Source organism: Tauraco erythrolophus, chromosome 19 (assembly GCF_009769465.1).
Source record: "Tauraco erythrolophus isolate bTauEry1 chromosome 19, bTauEry1.pri, whole genome shotgun sequence".
In the NCBI taxonomy this organism is placed as follows: Eukaryota; Metazoa; Chordata; class Aves; order Musophagiformes; family Musophagidae; genus Tauraco; species Tauraco erythrolophus.
The window spans coordinates 3576368-3596121 of record NC_141483.1 but is presented as its reverse complement, the minus strand read 5'-3'; the positions used below and the strand labels follow the sequence as shown (position 1 = coordinate 3596121).

The window sequence follows — 19754 nt, the reverse complement described above, 5'->3', positions numbered from 1 at the left end:
AGCTTTATTTCGCATTTTGTGGTCCGATTTCCAACCTTGTTACACCTGCTAAATCCCATCTCCGGTCTTGGGCCACAAGGGATGGTCTAAGCTGCAGGGAAGAGATGGAGGGATGCGGGGAGGGGGCTCCGGCCACCAGCTCTGCAGCGCTGCAGCTGCTGGGACATCGAGAGCATGTCATACCCCAGGGAAAAACACTCTGCACACCCTGAAACCACTTTCCAACACGCTTAAATAAGTCAAATCACAGGGGAGAAAAAAAAAAATACAAGGTTTCTTTGCTCCATGTGGCCGGGCGTCCTCAATCCAGTGGCACAGGGAGGGGAGAGGTGGGGAAGGGGAGAGGAGGGGCAGGAGGAAAATCGCCTTTGGCCAGAGTTGCTGCGGTTTATTTTGAATCCGTCGCCGATTCCTTGCTGTAGGACAGCGGGACTGTGATATCCGGTAAGTCAGCCAAGCGGCAGCGCGGTGCTCTCCAGCCATCGTGCTGCCCTATATAAGGGAGCTGAGGGGACTGTAAAAGTGGCTGTAGGTTTCTCCTCAATTTAAAAAGTCATTTAGCAGCTGCAAAACACCGCCTGGCAACAGCCGGCCCTCGGAGGCACATCCTTCCTTCAGCTGCTCATCAGCTGCGTTCTCAGCTTCTATTCTGCCGATTTAAACAGCCCGGATCGCAGGCCGAGGGCTGCAGAAGTCCTTTTCCAGGGTTCTGTTCACCTTAACTTTATCTAACATCATCTTACAATGCTGCAAGAGGAACATTTGGTGGGAAGCAGCAGCTGATCTGCGGTAGGGCAGGACTCTGTGGCCTCCTGAGCTCCTGTCGCTGCTGCTCCGACCGGCATCCGGCACTTGGCAGCCAATTCCCAGGAGCAGAGGGTGCCCGCAGGGCAGCTGAAGACCGACAGCCTCAACGCAGCTCCCACTGCTCCCTCACTCGCTCTTGCAGGAAAAAACTAAACTGCAGACAAAGCAAAATCTGATTTTCAGCTGAGTGAAAATGAAGAAAACCCTGTTTTCCCCCCTCATCACCTCTGCTGACACACGCTACAGACATCCCTCTCGCTCTCCGACCCTCACTTTCCCCTCGACAGGCAGCACCGCAGTCCCAGCAGCTTCACAAGCCCTGAGCTGGGAATGTCATGCATGGAGCCGCGATGATGCCAGCTCTGCACCCTCCGCTCCATGCGGGCGCACAGGCCAGGCACGCTAATGCCCGTCAGCCCAGCATGGTACTGGGGCTGGAAGAGAGAGCTGAGCCTAATCAGTGGCACTAATTACAGACTCTGGAAATGTAGGGATCCATGCTCCTGCAGGTCCCAGCCTGGCTGCCGCTGCCCCGTGTCAGGGGAGGTAGGATGCTGTCCCTTCTCCGGGGTCCTGCTCCGTCGCTGCTCTCCGGTTCCCCGACTCTTGCTCTGGCATCACTTTCCGAATTTCACCGATTCAGGTCACACCGTGCACACACCCGCCTCAGCCAACGTCTGTTGACATTCTCTCTGCCTCTCTTCCTAGCTCCAGTTTGGGGTGAAAGCCTCCCTTATTAGCCAATTTGGATACCCATTTACTGTGAATTACTGAGCCTGATTATTATTCATGAATGGCTAAGTCTGAAATCTCAAGCCCTGCCATGCGATTTCTCTCCTTCTCCAATGCATATATTTAGGGAAAACAGGAGGCAGTGTGTCTCAGTCACACGCAGCCGCGCTCCGGAGGAAGGAAAGCTGCACGCTGCCGCCTCGCTCTCCTGTTTTATTTCCCAGCGAGGAAGGTGGTGGTGGGAGCTGGAAGGTGGTGGTGGGAGCTGGAAGGTGGTGGTGCCGAACACTGGTCACGGTGCGACCCAGGGTAAGGTCCAGACACACCGTAATATTAAGGAGAAGCTCATGCTCCCCAGATCCCGAGCGGATCTCCAGCCAGCATCCCAGCCAACAGTCCCCGCGGGCGGATGCAGCCCAGGGCGATGCCAGTTTGCTGCCTTCCCCTTCCACAATGGGGTCTGGCTACCAGGAGCCACCTTGGCTGGGGCTCAGCCCGGCTGATCCGTGGCAACCGGTTACCCAGCGGAGACTCCTCAATCCCTTCGACACAGTCGGAGTATTTTAACATCGGCTGCAGGGAAGCTAAAGGAGGTTTCCGTGCGAGGGGCAACGATGTGGTGGCAGCAGCGGCATCCCTTGGCTAATCCTCCAGCAGGGGAGAAGCAAACGGGGTTTGCAATTGCAAACAGAAGGTGGAAGGAGGAAAGGAGACAATGAGGAGCTGAAGAAAGCAAGCCCCAGCTCCTGCAGCACACCTGCACACCCGGCAGGAAGACGGGCTGCTCCCAGCAGGGATTCGGGAACGGGCTCGGTGCACAACTGCTTCCACCTGTAGATCTGCACCACACTTTGCCAACGGGGAAACCGAGGCAGCGAGGGAAGGTCTCGGTGGGAGAGCACCGCTCCACCAGCAGCACGCCTGCCTTCGCGCTGTCGCTGCCGTCTCAACGGGAGCGACAACTGAAGTGCTGGCTTTTTTCAAGTCCAAATCCTTCCTGCGTTTTTCCTGCCACATCTTGCTCAGGAAGACAACTTCAGGCACCTACCGACACCGCACACATCGCCTCTGCGAGCAGACGAGCAAAGCTGGTAGAGCTGCTGGGGAGAAGGGGACGGCTGCCAATGCCAACAGGCAGAAAGAGAGGTTTGAGATCCCAGAGCTCCTTCCCGGAGCCGGTGGCTGGGCTGGAAAGCAGCAAGGAATGACACAGGGAGGACGGTGGCTCTTCCTGCCGCCCTGGCAAAGGTCTGGCGAATGGTATCTACGGCGCTGGCTGCGAAGAGACAGGCTCACTTGGCCCTTCGGTACTTCCATGGGCACAGCTGGGAGGAAGGCTTGGCAAAAGTGAGACAGGGCTAAAGGGATGAGAAGAGCTGAAATTCGTGACCTGACACTGCGGCAGGAGCAGCGCAATGCTGGGCAGAGGGATGGGGGCATGGTGGAAGAAGCAGCAATTCCAGCCCGTAGCTCAGGAAAACAGCAGCTCGCGGAGCGGGATGCTACCGGCCCGTCCGTGCCTGCGCCGTGTCCCCTGCGACAGCGAGGAAGACAACACAGATCATGGTCCAGAGTTTTCCAAAGGTGACGGGTCACTTTGGGCAGCCAAAGGGCACCGTAGCACAGAGGACTGCGGGAAGCATCGCTCGGCAGACACCCAGCCCGGGGAGCAGAGGGACCCGCAGTGCCCAGCACAAACCAGGGCCCCTTGGGTATCCTCTGCGCGTGGACTCGCTTGCTGTCCCCTTAAGTAGATAACAGCCCACACAAGCCTCTGGCAACAGGCAGCAATAAAGTACAGTTGGTTTTACATTAAAACCCGTTAACCCTCTCATTCAGGAAAAAGGCTGCATTTGAATAATTTCCTAATCCAATTCCAGAGCCAGCCCCAGGGAGGGGGATACGGCAGGTGCCTGGGGAACAGCCGCAGCCGTCGCAGCTCCCGCTGCCGTTCGACTCACCGGGGTCTCGCCCCGGCCAAAGCTGTCGCAAAAGCCCACCCGCCAGGGCAGCAGCTTCAGCCTGGGGGCTGCAGACCCCCACGGGGACCCTGCACTGTACCCCAGGGTTTGCAGAAGACAGGACTGAGCAAAATCCACCAATTTCTGTTCTCTGATGGTGTGAACATGTGCTTTTTGCACAAGTCCCGAGAGATCCTCCCCAGAGCTCATCCGCCGGAGCCCAAAATAACCGGTGCAGCCCCTGGGATGGCTGTATCTCGCCCGCAAAGTGAGGGGTGATGACCCAGCCGGGGCTTGGAGTGGGCGGCTGGTATCCTCTGCCATCAGCACAGCCCGGATACAACGCACCCACCCCACAAAGGACACCCTTGCAGAGGAGCATCGCACCCTAAAAGTGCCCAGGTCGCACCCTAAAAGTGCCCAGGTGTCCCCAGGAGCAGAGGGCAGCCGAGGGGTGAGCGGCACACACGGTGCCACCGGCCCCGCGGTGCCAAGAGCCACCAAAACGAGGGGACCAGGGCTACAGCTCAGCATCTCCTGATTACAACAATTAGTGTTTGATCATTTGCTATAGATACAACCTTTTCAAATAACAGTTACCACTTAAGAGAAACTATTATCACTCCCGAAGAAAATAAGTGTATTGTGATGGTGTTCAGCTGGAGAAGTACCGCCGAGGTGGAGGACCCGGGGGAGGCTCTTTGCCAGGTTTAACTACGTGGACAGTTACGAGAGTTTGCATTATTTTATCGTTAGGATTGTTTCAGATCGGGAAAAAAGAAAAAAAAAAGGCAGTGGGGAGTGATGAATTTCCTGCAGACCCACTTAGGCATTCATTTAATTCAGGGTAATTAGCAGGTATATGCTCGTTTTCAGAAAATTCCCGTTAAACCCGCTGTAATTTTAGGGGTGCAACGTGTGGGATTCTCAATACGTAACAAAGAAGTCGAGTCTCTGCTTGCAGAGTAGGAATTAACTCAAACTGTTCTCCAGAGCTGCGATCAGCACTTCCATAATTAATGTACGGGCACATATATATCTGTATACACATACACAGCCCCCCCCCCCCCCGTACACATCAAACAGATTTCCTTGATACAGAATTGCCTGAAAAATTAACCAATGTCAAACTGCTCAACAAGATAAGTATCATTAAGGGAAAAAGAAAATCTTCATTATGTTTGAAGGTATGGAAGGGGAAAAAAAAACCTCATGAATGTTTTCTAGCCTGTTTCCAGACTGGGAAATAACATGTTTTAAAACATATCAAAGGGTTAAATTAATTTTCATTAAAATTTAAATTTGAGAAGGCTCCCTCTCTTCTTTCCTCCCTCCTCCCCCTTTGAACGTTTGACTGGCAACCATTTCATATTTCAATCTCGGCAGAACAAATTGAATTAGATGTTGAAACCAAACTCTGCTCTGTTCTCTAAAGCCTACATGCTCTGCTTGCGCTAATCCTTTTCGTCGCCGCTGCAGACCTCAGAGACACTCAGCAAGAAACCTGCCCCACGACAAAAGACAATGAAGGGAGGAGGGGGGGCCGAAAAAAAAAAAAAAAAAGGGAAAAGAAAAAAAAAAAACAAACCAGGAAAATCCAACCCCAACCTACGACGCTGCAAAGCTTTGCCTTAAATCGTGTGCGGGGTGATGTGTGTGTGGCTGGAAGGGACCCTGCCCGGCTCCTCTGTCCTCTGTGCCGCCGTTGAGTGGTGCCAGTTGGTCCCCCAGGATGCTAAAGCCCCGTTTCCCCCAGTGATCCCCTTCTCTGGTGCAAAGCCACCCCCAGACCACCGATGGGTTCTGCCCTCCGCCCCCATGCAGATGGCAAAGGCAGTGGGGAGCAGCGGAGGGAGGGGGGATGTGAACACTGTTCAACACTGAGCAAAAAAAGGAAAAAAAGTGCTCATCACCATTTTGGCTGACACACTGACACCTCCTGCTCCAACATCCGTGCCTCAGTTTACCCACTCGTCCACTGAGTGCAAATGGCAGCCTGCTGGAGCTGCCTAAGGGATGAATGTTCTACACCGCAGCCTTGCAGAGGTCTCAAGGCAGCACCCCTGAATTTTGAGGGTCTGTCCCCTGAGAGAGCACCCTCAGGTCCCGATGGCAGGAAAATCTGGTGTTGGGGCTGGGAAGCTGCTTGGAGGCAGCAACGGGGCTCTTGAGCTGCAGTGAGGTTTGGGGGACCGGCACGGGGTGTCACAGCTCCGGGTGCTGAGCAGTAGCACTCAGCATCCTCCCTGGGGACGGCACGGAGAGCCAGAGAACCTCGAGTCCGCCGTTGCCGAGCCCCACGCCCTGGGGGATTGCTGGTTTGGGGAGGAGGTTTGCAGAAGAGGACACGTCTGTACGCACAGGGCTCACCCCGGCTCTGAGCAACACCCCATATCCTGCTCCTCCTGTGCTGCTCCATCCCTCCCCAGCTCCATCCCGGGGCTGGCTGCTGGAGAAGGCGTTAACAGCCCGTACACCTGGAGGCATCCTTAAATCAGAGCTGCTCCAAGGGAACAAACCTCATCTTGAGGCCCCGGCACCGACTGCAGACGCGCTGCATGAAGCAGGTGGTTATTTAACCCAACTTGGATTATTCCTGCAGTCACGTAAGCACTTTCCCTTTCATCAGGAGGGCCCCGGCGCTGCGCCTGTGCCCGGCGCTTGCGGCAGCCCGGGAAGGCGGATGTATTAGCAGGGTTATTGGTCGGCTCCGGGCCCAGACGCGCTCGCTATTCAGGCGGCTGGCGGTGTTGTGGGTTGAACAAAAGTCCAGTAATAAGTGAGGTGATGAGCATCCCACTGCTCGGCGCATCGGGTACCGCCTCGCAGCCACGGGCGGATATTGCCGAGAGGAAAACAGCCTCTCCGGCACTAATGCGCGTGGCGCGCACAAGCGCACGCCGGCGAGCGCGGGGCGGCTTCCCGGAGCTGATCCACGGGGAACAGCGCCGGCTTCCCCCCCGGCACGGCGGGCTCAGGGCTCCTGCAGCACCCCGCAAACCAGGGGCACCACGGGATGCTCGGATGAGGTTTAGGAACCGGTGTCATTTCTGTGGCTGTAAAAACGGGGGCCGGAACGTGTCAAAATCGCTCACCGGTGGTGCTGAGCAAACACAGCTTTGCTGGAGAAAGCGCCGCGGGGACTTTCTCCCCGGCACAAAGGATTTGTCAACCCAGCGCCCCGAGTCACCTCCCCACGTGACACCCTTGTCTCTCTTGGCCCTGCATGAGTTCCTCAGCACAGGACGGGCTGTCCTCAGCGCAGAGGGGGGCGGTGAGTCCCTCAGCAGATGGGAAAACGGGGATGGAGCACGGTTCCAAGGGACCTAGAAGCCTCCCTGATGTCGTTATAGCACTTCTCTGGACGCTGTGGCTAACGAACAGTTTTCCTACCAGCAATCCAGGGTTTTCATCACGGCCACAAACACACCCAAAGGACATCCCTGAGCCTGTCTCACCTCTCTTGAATCCACATGGGATTTGCCAGGCAGCCTTGAAAGGAGGTGGGGGCCTGGCTGAACTGCACGGTGTTTGACCGCGGGGAGCTATTTATGCCAACCTCTGCCATCCGGCACTCTCCAGCCTCGAGATGCTGCTCCAAGACAGGTGCCAGGGAGGAGCGATGCCAGCCAGGACTCAAGACGGCATGAACTAGACCTTGGGGCACACGGTGCCCTTGGAGGGAGTGAAGACGTGGAGACAGCGGGTGTGAGCAGGGAAAAGGCCTTTGCCAAACCCTCTGTTTCGTGGTGGCAGCTGCAGGTTGGTCTCCAAACAGGCACGTTTTTTTTGGTTTGTTTTTGGCAGCCCATCTGTTCTCCCCCAACCACAGCAAGGGCCAATTTGTGACTCGACAGCGATTTCTGCTGCAGCAGCAATTCCGCTGGCTTCCCTTGCAGGAGAGCGAGCGCGCTGGGGAGCACACGGGAACACGAGCAGCACGTGCTCTCGGTTCAAAGCGGAGCCTAAACCGAGCCCAAATCTGGGTTGTACCCCCTGAGACCATGGCTACAAGCCTGCAGGGTGACAGGGAGGAGAGGCAGTGGGTGGGACCCCGGCTTGGGGGCTGCCGAGCCCTTTGCTCAGCCACCTTCTCCTCCTGGCACTGCCCACCCTGTGGCAGCTCAAGGAATTTTGACCTTTGGGGCCACAGCCCCGGTACCCACCTCACCAGATGCCAGGCAGCTGCTAAATGGCCTCATCTTTGTTGCTCTCCTCCTCTTCCAGATGCTCCAGGATTTCATTCAAAACCTCTGAGTGTTTTCTCTTCTTTGGGGAGTCTGTCCAGGCCCAGGTGGTAGCGACAGGGATGTGGAAGAAGAAAAGCAAAGATTACAACCCAGCCCAGGCACGATCGCCTCCAGCTCATCTCCTGCTACCTCCAGCCCCACTTACCCCCCTCCTGGGTGAAGCCCCTCCACTATGATTTAGGTCTCCTCAGCAGCCAGGCCCTGGCAGGGCACCATGGCTGGAGGTGTGACTCCACATCCACCACCCACACTCTGGTTCATGGGCTTTGCTGGAAACCAACAGCTCCAGCATCCAAACAGGCTCACTGGCAACGCCAACTCTTCCCGTTGACTCCGATTCACCCATCCCCTGTCCAAGATCCCAATTCACCCATCCCCTGTTGGTCGCAAGACCAACCTAGACACCAGCCTTGGTTCAACAAGGCTCTTGGCAGGACACAGACCCCCAACATCCTTCCTGAGCCACCCGACCGCTGCCTGGCCCCGCAGTCCAGCCCGCACTTCCCACCTCGGCCGGCAACAGGCGCGAGAGGCTGGCTCTCCCTCGACACCCGGGGCAGCAACATCCCAGCTTTGCTTCTCCTGCCCCATGCCAACACCACCATCCTGTGACGCCCCTCCTGGCATCGCCACGCTCCCAAAGCTGCCGTGGGGCACAGCACCATGCACGCACCCCTCCCCGTGGGATGCTACAGCCCACGGGAAGGCGAGAAACCCCTGGGGGCTGCCAGCACCCGAGCGAGCACCCCAACCCCGCATCGGCGCCCGGTACCAGGGGTGCCAAAGCCGTTTGGTCCCTGTGCCGAGGCCGGTGTCGGTGCTGCCTCCTCTCTGCCGGGCAAGAAGCGCCTTGTTGGCAGGAGCCGTGGCGCAGCCCTCGCTCCCCCCACTCGCTCCCCAGCCAGCGGCTCTCGCTCGCTCGCAGCACATGGAGAACAGCTGTTTAAATCCTGCTTTCAGACATCAAAAGCCTCGCTGGGTTTCTCAAACAAACAAACATACCACAGGACTAAAGAAAAGGTGTAAAATAAATAAATGGAACAAGCTGTGCATTTTCTTTTAGTATTACAGCTGCTGCGGGAGATAAACAACAAGTAAATGTCACAAAACATCAATACAGAAGAAATTAACCTGACAAAAGCTCACATCCCCCCCCCTCCGCCTCCCCCCCAACTCCCAACAATTTTGCATTTCTGGAGTTCCCATCTAATGATTTTATTTTTCAATTAATTCCTTGACAGAGCGCCAGAACCCGCCTCCCTCCCTGCCGGGGGCTGCGGGGACGGGGAGGGGACGGGGGTGCCGGTGGCCCCCACTCCCAGTGCCCACCCCGCTGAGCCCTGGGGAGTTGAGCGGGGTCTCGAGGTGCCAGCCCGGGACCCTCCAGCAGCTCTTCCCGGTTCAACCACCCAAAGGCACATGGGACAACCCATCCCGGAGGAAGGTGCCGATGGGGATTCCACAGTGGAGGGGATGTTGGATGGGGGATGCTGGGTGCTAAGAGAGCACCCCTACGCAGTACCATGCACCCAGGGGACCTGCCGCGGCGTGGGCAGGGGGCTGGCAGGGCAAACAGCCCCCACCACCTGCTCCAGGTTCACTGGCTCAGCCGGAGCACTGGGAGGAAAAGGGAGGAGAAAAAAAAAAAACCCAGGAGGGTGCGGAAACGAATGGGTTCGAGTTCCGTTCTGCCGCTCCAAGCTGGTTAAGGTTTGCCCGTTAACGATCCCATTTGCTTCCTTTAAACAATAGCCAAAGCCGGCGGGGGTGGGCCGAGAGGGGGATTACCACGGGATTAGAACGTGGCAGGGTTGCGGATGCCACGCTAATCCTGCAGGGTTTTACTCTCCGGCTACGGCATGTGTTTGCATTAGTTACAGATGCTCTCTAGAAAAAAAAAAAAAAAATTCAAAAAGAGAAAGAAGAAAGGAGGAAAAAAAGGGAGGCCGAAGGGCTGGGAGGTGAGGGCGAGCGCGGCGGGGCTGTTGTGCAGCTGAGAGGTGAAAGGAGCAGCTTGGGGGCTGCAGGCGAAGGAGGAGTGACCTGGAAAGGGGATGGGAATGGGGGAGACTCTTCCCACCGCACGAGGATTGGGTCCAGAGTGGAGCACATCTTCCCCTGCAAACCCTGGTCTCGCTGGAAACGCTCCCACAACTCAAATACAAGCCAGACCCTCTCCTCACACATCTCATCCTTCCTATAAAAAAAAAAAACAACACAACCCACAAGTCATTCCTTCCCCTCCCTGCGTCTCGCGCAAAATTCCCCATCTGTCAATTTAATTCTTTGATCGATGGGAAAGAGCAGGAAAAAAACGGTCCAGCACAGCTGGCTTCCCAAGTTAGCCCTGGCAGGATACCGCCGGCCCCGCTGCTGCCGGCGGCGCGCGGTGTTTGTGAAGCGCAGAGAACACAAGTCGATAGTAATTTAGCTGGATTGGGAGCAAGTACCTTCCCCGCACGGACCGCAGGCTCCCGGGAGAGAGGGAGCGCGGCCACGCTGAGGGTATGGCCACCTTCCTGCACCGGCAACCGGGCAAGTGAGGGAAGAAAAGGGGGATGGAGCTCCTCAGAGACCCTTTGTGGGCCGCAGTTGTGCGGTCACGGGGACGTGGGAGATGCGTGGGTCTGCAGCGGGGCGCTGGATGCGACCCCGGACCGCTCCATCCGGCGCGGGGTACAGATGTGGCCCTCAGCCCAGGGCTGGCAAACTCAGCTGCTGGGCATCGGGATCCCTCCGGCACTTGCTTCGGCACAGTCAAAATATTGTCCCTGCTGGTTTCAAAGACGTCAGTGATCCTTGTTTTGCCAAAGGGAGGATCCCCCTCCCCAAACGAGGGCCGAGATGCTGCTGGCGGAAGGGTTCGTGCATCCCTCACCGCCCTGATGCAGCATTTGCCACGACCCTGCTCCATGCCATGGGCTGGATCAGAGGCCCCAAAGCCAATCCCTGGCCAACCTTTCCAGGTCTTCTCGCCACGTTACAGTAGGTAACTCTCTTTATCCACAGCAGCAACAAATCCTTCCCCTGCAGCCAGCCAAACTCTCGGGCTCTCCAGCCACCTTGCAGTGGCAGGTCCCACAGATTAATAACGCGTGGTGGGGTGCAATGTGTTGGTTTTTTTCTTAAAATAAGACCTTCCTGTCTCAGGACAAAGAGAAGGTACACACAGAAATGAGGAAGGAGACTTCAACCTCCTACAGACCGTGCTCGGAGGCAGGAGAGCAAGCGCAGGGTGCAGTGCTGCGGTCCCAACCGTCAGGGCTGGGCTGAGGCTTCGCTCCTGACGGCATTACTGAAACCATCTCCGGCAGCCGGTGCCCACTTCTGGGGTCCTCACTTTCTCCTGGAACAAAGACTCGGAACAAGCCATAAAGAATGACCTGAAAACTAAAACGAAATGGGAAGGAAGCCTATTCCATTTTATTGCATCTATTAGGCCTATTGAAAAGATGGCTCAGAAGTGGCTCGATTGCCATGACAAACGCCTGCACGGAGAGAAGATTTAGGAGACCAGACCTCTCATTAACCTAACAAATAACAGCAGAGCGAGATCTGGGAACTGGAAGCCAAATCTCTCTAAATGGTGTCTAGAAATAAGGTGCATAATTGTAGCAGAGAGCAGTCAGAGGCAGGACACAGCCCAGGTCTGGACTTGACAAAGGATTTCCTTGCGAAGATAAACTAGGGGGCTGACACTGAAGATGCTGGGTGAGGGGTTTTGGCCGCTGCTACTCAAGACACCAGCCTGAAAGATCAAGATGGCTCTTGCCAAGCTGGAGACACAGAAATCTGCTGCGATGGCAGCGAGACGGAGCAGGATGAGCTCATTGCTCAGGTCAAACTCGCCATCAAACCCAGGGGAGGGCAGGTCACCATGTCATCCCACTGGACCTGGGTGATAACAACCCCCCAGGCCTTACGGCAATCCCCTCGCCCTCTCGGTGAGCACTCTGCAGCCTCTCCTACACCCAGATCCACCACGTGTTAACTGTGGAAACATCTGAGCATCACTGTTGTGTCCACGGCCAACCAAAAGCTGCATAGAAAAGAGAAAACAGAAGAAGAAAAAGAAGGAGTTTTTCAAAATACTTCAATTCCAGTTGCATAAAACTTGGGAGGAATGTGTCCTGAAAGCCTTGTGAGATGGGCAGTCTCAGTCCTTTGTCCTGCTTTAACACTTTCACCTCTTCTGGTATGTGCAAAGTCCTCAGCACGCTCCTTGGGTGCTTTTATTTCTCTGGAATAATCAGGAAAAGGGCCAGGAGCAGCAGAGGCTGCACGTCATCCCGTATTGATGGCACAGCACTGCCAACACAAACGCGCGATGTCGCTACAGCAAGATCAGCCTCCCCAGACAGCATGGACAGCTTGTGGTGTTGGAGGTCTCCGAGTCCAAAAAGGATCATAGACTTTCAGAGAAAGGAAAAGAAAAAAAAAAAAAAAGAACAAGACTATCCCATGGGCTGAAAATGCTCAGCCCTGCAAAGAAGTTTAGGGCAAGAAACAAGGAATAAGCTGAGCTGGGTGGTGGGATAAGACCCACCCCATCCACCACACTGTGCCTTTTGAAGGCATCTGCCTCCACGTCCTGCTTCTCAGATGCAGCCTGATGGACTTGGCTTCGAGACCAACACAAGGACAGCAGCAGCAGCAGCAGCTTTTGGTGGCGAAGAGCAGCTGAAGACACCAGGGACCTCAGTCTTGACTCTGTTCCCTTAGTCTTGAAGAATCAAAATTACATTTTCTCTCCCATTCCCAGCTCCTACCTGAAGATAAGGGACCACATGGGCCCAACCACTGCAGCCTGCCAAGCTGTGGGAAGACCTTCACAAGTCACCCAGGCCAAGGTGGGAGAGGAAAACTCACAGGGACATCCATACACAGTGCAGGGATATCTGAGCTGCTCCTGCACTTTGTGGGAAGAAGAGGAAAGTGGGGGGAAATGGGTATCAGTAGGAAAACGCAAGCCTGGTTTCTGGTCGACAGAACCCCAGCCTGCATCACCAGTGAAATGAGATGTGCGGTCTCAGCCTGGCTGCTGGGAAGGCTGAAGGAGTGGGAGGACTCAAGGCCATGCTGTGCCTGCTCTGTATCCTCTCCATCACGGCTCCACGTGGGAAAACGAACCTCCGGCTATGCTGGGGTGGAAACTTGAAGGAACATCCCCACGGGGGCTGCAGGCAGAATGGTAGCTGCAGTTTTTCCCTCTTTATCACTATCACTATCTCTTTCTTCACATCGACAGTGGAAGGGACAGGACCCAGCTCCCTTGCCCTCCTCGGGGCCACTGGGCATCAGTGCCAGGAGACCCGCGGCAAGCCTGCCTTGAAATCAGGAGCGGGCACTTCCCATAGAAATAAAATCCCACCCGTGAAACTCCAGCCTGCCAATGCGGTGCGCAGAGGCTGAGACCTGGTCCCAGGCAGCAGCCAGCTCCCGGTGCCCGCTGGTGTGCCCCAGCCAGGCTTTGTTACGGAGATCCGCTCCCGGCAGATCCCGCTCTACCGCAGGATTAGCTACCAGCAGTTTCGCAGCGGAGGACGCGCGTGTGCAGCAGACAGGGCTGAAGTCATCGGATGTTATTTCTCTCCCCTCGAGAGGGCTGGAGCGCAGCGATGACTGGGCCTTCAATCACGTTTCCAGTCCCTAAGGACGGGCAGGGATAACCTTGCTCCTGTTTTTCAGCCAAGCCCCTGGAGCCAGCACAGCTCCAAGGCCGCATCCCTCCTGGGATGTGAAAACGCCCTTCTGCTGCTCTCCCTGAGTCCCCACCTCGGTGAGGAAGACCCCAGACAAGTGGGCTGGAGCAAACGCAGCCAGAAATCGGGAAGCCGAAGCTGAGCCTGGGGGAAACAGGGAAGCGACAGAGCTCGCAGGCAGCAGCCAGCATCTGCTGCAAGTCTGCAGCTACCGTAAAGCCAAGACTCTGTTGTCCCCCCAGACTAAGCAGAGCAGAAAGGCAGAGAGGAGATCCCGAATATAAAATGGAGTGCATGAAACATCACACCTGCTGCCTTCTCCATCCAGGTGGAGACTCACATTACTGTGATCAAGCATGACATGTCCCCACTCCAGCGCTGGGTTCTGGGTGGGCACATCCATCGCCAGCAGCTCTGTGCCCAGGCTGTTAGAGACACCTCGACACCACCAGGCTCCTTTTGTTTTCCCTTTCTGGCACCAAGTTGGAGATGAGCCCATGGATCCCAGCACATCCCACGTTTTGCTCCACACCTCTGTGGTCATACCCACCCTCAACCCTTCCACCACCAAACTGCAGCTTCCCCAGCCTGTAATAATCCACGCTGCACACAGGACTTCACACACACGAGGCCGGGTCCTGCTGCAGTCAGGCTCGCCAAATAAGCGAGGTCTGCTGCTTTTCCATCGCCCAGGATCGCGACGTGCAGCCCCAGAACTGCTTCTGCCAACCCCCCGGTGATGGGCATGTGCACGGCGGAGAGGAGAGGCTGGGAGGGGACGCAGGAGGAAGAGCATCGATCTCTGGCTTAGCCCTCCAGCCCAGGGGAGCCCTTCCTACATAAATATTTGCCAAGCAATGCATTTGTGCCTGTCGATGGCTGTCGATAGGAGCCTGCAGTGCCGTTATCTGCGGAGCTGTCATTCTCAGGAACCCGATCCAAACAGCCCTTTCCACGTCTCAACCGATGGCCAAATTTTTTAGGTCCTTTTAATCTGCATGCTGCATGCACAGAGCACCCTAGGGTGCAGGCAAGACGGAGTAAAAGCATTGCAGCTGGCAGGTGGCATCGAGGTGCCTTGGCAGCACCAGCACACGGAGAGTTAAGTGGCTCCTGTGCAGACAGAGAGCTGTCAGACAAAGCCACGGCCTGGATGCTGGATGCCTCCTGCGTCCCCCTGCGCTCGCATCCTCGCATCGTCAGGTTCCAGCATCTACCTGCCAGCCCTGGCAAGCCGGCAACGACAGGGAAAGGGCTGGCATGGACTGGCAGCGTGTGCCAGATGGGACAGTGCCAGCCAGGACGGGGCTGTATCGACAGGCCAGAAGGATGCTGCTACGTTACCGTGGAAATGGTCCGCCGTTTTCCGTCTCAGGGCCTCCACCGTCTCCTCCGTGTCTGCCCACTCCAAGACCAGCCTCCGGCCGTACAAGTGCGTGCTGTGGCACAGGGCGTTGAACGCTTTCTGCAGAATTAAAAGGAAAAAAATTAAGGGAGACAAATAAAAGCAGGCTCACATGAGAAAAAGCAAAGATGTTCCTTTCTCTGCCCTGAATCTAAAAGGCCACCAGAGAACATCCTACTTGGAGCACTTTGCTCTGACGGGGCAGGATTCATCTCCATCAGTGGCTTTGACTCGATCGTTTATCTTCTACATCCTTGCAGCAGAGCAAACACCCGTCGCTGTTCCTGCAGGCTGCTGCTGCTTGCTAGGCAGCGGGCTGAAATCCGCCGTAGCAAACGGCTCCAGGTTGGCTGCAGCCCTGCGTTGCCCTGGGACCACACCTGAGCCGGGAAAGCTGCAGCCTGGAAAGGCTGCTGAGGTTTGAGACAGCACCAGGTGGGTCAGCTGCAAACCAGGGTCCTCATGGACCTCATGGACCTCATGACCCTCCACCCACGCTGTTCTCTGCTGGCACGCAGCAAAGCACAGCTCAAACGTGAGCACAGAGGTTGCTTTCTGCTCAGGGGCAACGAGCTGGAAGAAGCACAAGCTCGCCAGGGAAAGCTGCCTTCCTCTCGCCAGCTGTTTGGTGATGCTGGCCACGGTGGCAGCAGATGTGGCAGAGGCAGAAGCCAATGCAGAAGTCCTCTGCTCTTTTGGCCTATGGTGGTTTGCTCTGTTAGAGAAATCCAGAGGTTTCCTTATTGTTAGATTCTGCTTAATAACATCTGTACAGTTGTAATCTCTTGCTGACATTGAATACAAGTGTGCCAGCCAGCACAGTAGCTCAGACGGCTTTCTATGCCTGTGGGCAACAGGCAGAGGCATTCAGGAAACGGCGACTCGATCCAGGGAAAGCTGATTTTGTCTTTACTTCCCATAGACTTTCAGGAAATTCAGGACTGAGCCCATAATGCAAACACACAAACATGCCAGTCGAACATTTTCATCCCTAGGGGCCCATGAAGTGCTCCACAGCAATGTGACACACGGCTGGGCACAGGGGTAGAGAAGAGGAGCCCAAAATGCTCTTCTAAAAACCCCAGCTAAGGCTGGGATCAAGTCGGGTTATAAGCTCTGCAAACTCACATCCCTGGAACAAATATGAAAACTATAGGAGCACAGAAACATCCTGCTGTCCAACAGGGACATGTTCTCCCATCCAGAGGCCCCCAAAGCAGCACCAAAGTTGTCCTGGAGAAGCCCAGACCTCCTCTCTGAGCCCTTTGTCAAATGGCAATTTGGGTCCATCACAGTTGTCCCCAAATGTCACATCTCTGGGCAGGGAGGCTCTTCCTGCAAGGAGCTTTGGTTGCCCGCGACCGCTCCCCAAAAAAAACTCATTTCCAGTGACCAGCACCATTTTCCCCTCCTTCTGACTCCCTTTCACTCATATAATGCTCATTCAACTTAAAAAAGAGAGACAAGGAGCACCAGCTCCACCTGCTCAGAGATGGGACCCCACCTCCGCCAGCTCCCTGGGGCTCCCCACCGCAGGGCAGCGCTCCTCCTTTTCGGGGGGCGCGTGCCCCTCCGAAGGGCTGCAAGCCTGGCTGGTGCTTTTTGCAGCTACAGCTGTTTTTATTTGCCGCTGCTGTTGTTTTAAAGGCCTATTTTCACTTGGAATGGTATCCAATTAGCAGAGCAATGTGTTGGCTTAAATAAACACTCGGGGGGAGGTGGCAGTGGGGAGTTGTGATGGCTGTTTACGTTGGCACAAAGAGCCATTTCCAAAGGCTGGCAAACAACTGCAGCTCTAATCGCTGGGTCTCATTTGTTAAGTCGTACTTTTGAATTTCTCACTTCCCGCAGCACAAGGAAGAGGAAGGTTGGAAGACGGGATACGGCCCCAGCGACCTCACTGCTCCATGGCAGACCATGCCCAACGCGCCCACGATCACGGAGCAAAGTACGCGTTGCTTCCGCGTCCCGCTGGGCACACACAGCCGCTCAGCCCAGTCTGGGATGAGGCATCCTCTGGATTTATGGGGAGCACTGGGAAAGGTCACGGAGCAAGAAGGAAGGCAGATGCTGCTGTCAAGTTGTGTTGCATGAAAGCAACTCACTGGGAGAGAAGCGTCTGCTGGCAACCTGGTGACATTGGCTCTTCCCAGCCGAACGCGCTCCCAAAACTGGTTTGCACCCAGGATGAAGCAAAGCTCAGGATGCTGGGGCAAGACCGCAGGGACCCCTCCAGCCCACCACTACTCCAGCCCGTGCAGGAAATGGTGCACTGGGACCTCTGCTCTCCATGGCCCCATCTTCCAGATGGGCTCCCAGAGCCGGGGCTGCGGAAGAGAAGCTGTGCATTTCAGGTGAAAAACATGTGAATGTCATTTCTTTTGGAAATGAGCTAAAAAGTAAAACTTAGTTCTTCATTGCTCTGAGAGGAATTAAGACTTTCAGGGGGAAAAAAGAGAGAAACTACGGATGATTTAAAAGACAAAGGGATGAAGGGGAGAAATGCCATCCCTGTACATCCACGTTGCTGGAAATTTTCCAGCGAGAGGAGGAAATTTGCCGCTGCTGCTATTCCAAATGAAAAGATGGGTGGGGAAAAAATGTATTTTAATTACATGAGAAATATGAAATAAGGACAAGCAGGCTGGCTGTCAAACAAAGCGAGGCTGGAGGCAGGAGCTATTCTCGGGGTGCAGCTCCTCCACCCGAGTGTCTGCCTCCCCAGGACATCTCCTCTGAAGACCAAAGCACCTCTGAAGACCAACAGCCACAGGTTTGTTTAGTTGTATCTGAATTAGGGATAAAGAGAGGAGTGATGTCTGCTCCTCCGAGAGAGACTCACCGGAAAAGACCTCTGATCACCACAGCTTTGCATCATCCCGCACCTTAAGAGAAGGGAAACCTCCACCACACAAGGCTCGGTAGCCTTAAATGCCGAAAAAGGATTTCATAAAGGTGCTGTATTTGGTAACACACCCACTGCCAGGCAACACCGAAAGCCGAAGAGCCCTGGCAAACCTCCTCGCAGGTCCCTTGTGCTTTCCAAATGCTTCAGGGTTTGCACGAGAACCCTATGGTCTTCTCTCCCTTAGAGAATAGGATGCAAGAACGCTTAAAAATCTCATTTCTGAACACTCCTGAGTATGATTCTGCTGAGTTTGGTTCGAGCTTAACGTCACGGCTCAGCGCGGCAGGATTTCATCGCTAGCTCTGAGCGCTGCTTGGGCAGGGCTGGAGCCCAGGCAGAGAGGATGGAGAGGCGAATAGAGCAGGGAAGAGCGGACAGAGGAAGGGGAGAGGCTGGAAGAGCAGCTTAAAAATGTTTGGGGGATTCAGCAAGGGAATTTCAAAATCAAGGGGTGGCTGATGCTAAATTCACCCGAAGCCCGGGCTGTCGGGATGAGACAGACGCTGCTTTGGAGCAGAGCCTGCTGCGCCGGGACGCTGGAAAGGCAGAGATCAGAGACCGGACCATGGCGTCTGTCACCCCTGAGTGCTGCAGCTCCATCCCTAAATGCTGTATTAATTTGGAGGACAGTGCTGCTCTGCCTAGAGATTCCCCCTTGCCCTATTAAATGCTCAAGCCGAAGAGCCTCCGGGCTGGAGTCATTAGAGGGACAAAGGGTCAACAACATTAGGAGACTGATAAATTTCCCTTCCTCGCAAGAACCGGTCCCAACTGAGGATGCTCTCTGCGATGCCAGCTGCACACAAGGATTTTTCCTTCCGTGCACGTGCATTTTTAAAGAGTCGACTGTCTTTCCCGAATGGGCAATTTCTATTTGGAGACCAGATGTATTTTTATATCAACAGGGGAGAGAAGTGGAAACTCGGCTTCCAGTTAATAGTTCAAAAATAAAAACAATCCCACAACAATTCTGCACAGGGAACATCAGGAAATATGTCAAATGGTTAATGCTTCCTTAACCAGAGTTAATTTGCTATTGCCAGCAGATCAAAGATCCCCTTCCCATCCCCTAACTTCCATACATTCCCGGCTAGTGGTCAGCTGGCACTGGAGATTTAAAACCAAAGGCTTAATTGGCGAGCGTACAAACCTCTTTGTGAGTATCACTTTGCCCCTCCCTTCACTGTCTTTGACACGGGTTCCTCCCCGTTTCCTGGCTTTGCACGTGTGTGTGCCGTGATCTGTTAAATGCTCACGACACAGAAGAGAGTAAGCCACTAATTTCATCTGATGGTGGTGTAACACTCCTGGTCGAGGTCCATCCATCACCCCGGGAGACGTCAAACAACCCAAGACACAGCCCCAGTGGCAGACGTCACTGTGGGAAAGCCAGGCATGAGGCTGGGGGCTCTGAAGGACCAGCAGACCATGGGGAGATGCTCCCACCAGCAGCATCCTGAGCCCTGCCTGAACGTCACCTCTCCTGCAGGCAAAGCGACTCGCTGCCTGGTGAGTGCGGGTTGGGCACCCATCCCTCCGGTGACAGCACCTTTCGGCAGGGCTGGCTCCCCCCGCGTGGGTGGCAGAGCATCGGAGAGGCTGGGGGGATGAAACCCAGGCCGATGGGACGGGTCTGCAGGCACAGCGTCGGGGAGCTCGGAGGGGGAGCCCCACCTCTCTGTCCTGGCTCTGGAAAACCTCCGTACGCACTCCCGCAGCAGCTGTGACTGCTCAGAGAAAAAGACAAACACGGGAGGTCACAGGCTTTAAATGCCCAACAAAGCCACCCCAACTATTCTGTTACAAAAACATCATGTTTTATAAGATGCTTATAAGTGATTTCCAGATTACCACTCTGAGCAAAAATGTCACTGACAGTCACAGCTATTCAGCTCAGAGGTCTCCAGGCCCACTCCCCTCCTTTCTCATTTCACTTAGCAATAAACTCTAAGCCAATTATGTCCGTGTTTACAATATTCAGGATCCTAT

General features: G+C 55.3%; 1 protein-coding gene across 1 annotated transcript in view; it reads right to left on the bottom strand.

The window, feature by feature from the left end:
* Positions 1-19754, bottom strand: part of RBM19 (RNA binding motif protein 19) — a 72494-nt gene that overhangs the window by 1748 nt on the left and 50992 nt on the right. The window contains exons 23-24 of the mRNA XM_086623360.1: positions 14797-14917; positions 7667-7780 (exon numbers count right to left, since the gene is read on the bottom strand). Coding sequence (XP_086479486.1) covers positions 7689-7780; positions 14797-14917 — 213 coding nt within the window. The 3' untranslated portion in view covers positions 7667-7688. The remainder of the gene's footprint in view (positions 1-7666; positions 7781-14796; positions 14918-19754) is intronic.